Below are 3,603 nucleotides of genomic sequence, written 5' to 3'. Positions count from 1 at the left end.
TTTGAGTTGGAGGCAGCATGTTTATCACTTTTAGTGATTTTCAAGCAAACATTTTTTGAACACACTGAAGTTATTATGTCTTCCTATTATGAACATGGCATTTGATTTCAAATTCAGGAATGTGAACTGAGACAATGAAAAGTTCCCTACTTTTTAAAGTATTTATAATTTTATGTTTAATTGATAATAAAATTTCAGTGTATACAATTTTGATTCAGGCTAGCTACACGTTTGTCATTACATCTCTGCTTTCCTTGAAAAAAAATCTGCTGGGAATATTTGAGTGAGTCCATTGCTGGGGCCCACTATTATCCCCAAAGTACTTGATTAGTGGTCAGGTATGGTGACTGAGAAGAAGGAAGAAATATGTTAGTGTAATATGATATGGTATGGGGAGGGGAGTGGGCATTCAGGTTGCAGTAGTGGGTGATGTTTGAAGATGGATCCTCTGATGCTTTTTGAGATAATCGGGTCTGGAATAGCTTTTGTTGCACATGTCACAGGGGTAGGGCCTCTCCCCACTGTGCTTTTGCTTGTGTCTCTTGAGATCTTCTGAGCGGAAGAATTTCCATTTGCATCCAGGCTCATCACAGGCATAATCCTTCTGACGTGTGTGTTTCTTCATGTGGTTTTTGAGGTGGTGAGACTTTTTGTATGATTTCTGACAATCCTGGTAGGTACAGGCGAAGCTCTTCAAAGGATGAGGGTTCTTCCGGGACACTGGGCTCTTGGTCTTGGTGTCTAACTTCATCTCTGCATGTTGTACCTGGACCAAACTGGAAGCTGAAGAGTTTTCCTGAGGTTGTCTTTGGACCAAAGGGGAACTTGAAGGATAAGGGTTTTCATCCACATATGAGGCTTGGGGACTAAGTGAAGTCACCTGCCAATCAAGGCTTCCTTCCAGATTGGGTGTTCCATTCTGACTTGGGCAGACATTTTCATCAAAAGAGGTCTTTATCTGACCCAAATAGAATATCTCTTCAGAACTGGGACTTGTCTCTGAATGGCTAGCCAGGTTCTCTTCTGGACTGTATGTTGTCCTCTTATACCCATGAAGAGTTGTGTCAAAACTGGAAGTCTCTTTCTGAAACTCATAGAAAGACTGGCCAGCAATTGAAATTGATACCTGGTGATTCACTCCCCACTGTGCTTTTGCTTGTGTCTCTTGAGATCTTCTGAGCGGAAGAATTTCCATTTGCATCCAGGCTCATCACAGGCATAATCCTTCTGACGTGTGTGTTTCTTCATGTGGTTTTTGAGGTGGTGAGACTTTTTGTATGATTTCTGACAATCCTGGTAGGTACAGGCGAAGCTCTTCAAAGGATGAGGGTTCTTCCGGGACACTGGGCTCTTGGTCTTGGTGTCTAACTTCATCTCTGCATGTTGTACCTGGACCAAACTGGAAGCTGAAGAGTTTTCCTGAGGGAGTGCTCACCACTGAGGAGATTCTCTTGATCTTTGGAGACATTCTGAACACTGTAGGATTTCATTTGGTCATTTGTTTGGTCACAGTTAATTCTCATCTGAGGCTCAGAGAATACCTGGTTTCCATTTGGCAGTATCATCTGATCTCCATAGTATTCATTGTCAGCTACTGGGCTCTCCTGGTGATTCCTAAAACGATTCTGTTCAGAAAAGGATGTTATGATTTGATTGGGATAAAGGGCCTGTGTATAACTGGGTGATGTCATCTGATTCCCATAGAGAGTCAGATGCCCTCCATTCCTTGGTGTCACCTGATTGTAGTTGGTCTGGTTACCATGGAAAGGCATCTCATGTTCACCACTGAAAATCTGGTCATGTTTAGAAGCAAGGGAGTGATCTACATTTGGGTCCTGGAGAGCATGACTTCCTGAAAGCACCTTTTGATGATTACCAAAGTTAATCCTGGGATTCAAACACATTTCTGTATTTGTGAACAAGAGAGTCTTGTCAGAGTTCATTGTCCTCTTCCAGTAGCCTTCATTGTAGAAAGTATCCCTGGTGTCAAGTTCTGCTCTCTTCTGGGAATGAGAAAGGCATGTCTTCGGGGTGCTGTTGAGCTGCATGTGCTGAGGGCCTGCAGGGGAGATTTTCTGCTCAGCAGACACAACTTGCTGGTACCAAAAAGAGGTCTCACTTGGCTCTCCAAACAGGAAATCATTGGCTTCTCCCAGGTGTGCTGTTGAACTCAGAGTACAGGCTGCATCTTGGTTGCTACAGGATGTTGATGCCATCACTGTTTGTTTCCAGGTAGGCATATCTGAGCTCTGACCTGAAATAAGCTGGCTGGACTCCATAGGGGAAGGTTGGGTATTCCAGGATCCTGGCTGGGAAGCAACTGTGTTTTCTGCCATCTCCATATAGGCTTCACAGAAGGTGTAGGAACTCTCCATGTTCTTACACTGTTGGGAAAAGGAGAACACTGGGCTGAACTAGATATGCCACTGTGAGAGCTTAAAGTCCTTGAGAATACACACATTCAGTGGACAGACAGAAGTTACATGGTAGAAAGAAGGCTGAAAATGTGTGCTGGATGCCAGGGCTTCACACGTTCTTTGGTTCTGATGAATGTGGAATGGTCAAGTAAAATTCAACTCTATTGCTCTGAGGTCTCCTTGTGTAAAACTCATCCTGAGGTGGTCAGAAGTTATGATTCTATGATTTGGTAGACCATACCTTTCAGTGGGTAGGGCCTCATATCTAGAGAGCTTGTTTAAACATTTCATCCCAGGCTCATAGAACTCAGAAGGTGCTCCCAGGTAACCAGCCTCTTAGGTTCTTGTGTGTTAGCTTGCCTACTACCATTTACTTAATGGCCAATGCGCACCTTCAATATTGTACTCATCCATCTTGGAAGAGAATGTGGTATAGGATTTTTGGGGGCAATTGTGGTGGGTTTGTAAAGCAGTAGTAGAATTCATGTGAGGGTTGTTTTGGATGAAGATTGTAAATTAATATAATATTGTATGGTGTTGTTGAAACCTCTTGCAATGGAGAGTTATAGTGCATATGATGGTAATCTCAATAATGGGAATCTCAATACATGACCTGGTGTGGCCAATTTTGAATCCAGGCAAGTCTCCCTGAGGAAGGAATCTGCTGCATTCTCTAGTATTCTTCTTCTATGGGGTCCCATCAAGTTACTCAAATAATATAGACTAATGCAAAGAGACAGGTTCACTGTCAGCATACTGACAATAGGACCACATTGTCTAGGATTATATCCACACAGCTCACGGAACCTGGTCTAAGGATGGACAAAATGAAAGAAAAATCTAATTTTAAATTTAAAAAATGGAGTGATGACATCAAATATTTAAGAAAGAAAGAAACAAAGAAACAAAGAAAGGAGAGAAAGAGAAAAAGTGAAAGAAAAATAGAAATCATATCATCATCATAATTACCATCTTCATCATTACCATCAATATGATTTGTCACAACATGTAGATTGAAAAAATAAGTGTAAAGTTTGGATGGATAGGTATACTTTTGAAATTAATTCAGGAACTTATAATACATGAAATTAAAACTTGGCAACTGCTAGTACAATCTTTCACCTTTTCATCAATTAGAAAATGCTCTAAAAAGTATCCTCTGGTGTTTTGTGATGGTATCTTTACA

General features: G+C 41.4%; 1 protein-coding gene across 1 annotated transcript; it reads right to left on the bottom strand.

The window, feature by feature from the left end:
• Positions 1 to 409: 409 nt before the first annotated feature.
• Positions 410 to 2,342, bottom strand: LOC127679997 (Kruppel-like factor 18). The gene is made up of 2 exons (XM_052175557.1): positions 1,401 to 2,342; positions 410 to 1,162 (listed from the first exon to the last, which is right to left on the bottom strand). The coding sequence occupies exons 1-2, from the start codon at positions 2,340 to 2,342 to the stop codon at positions 410 to 412; spliced, it is 1,695 nt and encodes a 564-aa protein (XP_052031517.1).
• Between the last annotated feature and the right edge of the window lie 1,261 nt (positions 2,343 to 3,603).

The sequence above is a fragment of the Apodemus sylvaticus genome, chromosome 3 (genome assembly GCF_947179515.1).
Source record: "Apodemus sylvaticus chromosome 3, mApoSyl1.1, whole genome shotgun sequence".
Lineage (NCBI taxonomy): Eukaryota > Metazoa > Chordata > Mammalia > Rodentia > Muridae > Apodemus > Apodemus sylvaticus.
Note: the sequence above shows the minus strand (reverse complement) of the source record. Positions and strands in the feature narration are given on the sequence as shown.

Coding starts and splice junctions, on each gene's coding strand:
- LOC127679997 (XM_052175557.1), bottom strand. CDS start 2,342: ATGGAGATGGCAGAAAACACAGTTGCTTCCCAGCCAGGATCCTGGAAT. Junction 1,163..1,400: donor GGAAAACTCTTCAGCTTCCA/GTTTGGTCCAGG, acceptor AGATCTCAAGAG/ACACAAGCAAAAGCACAGTG.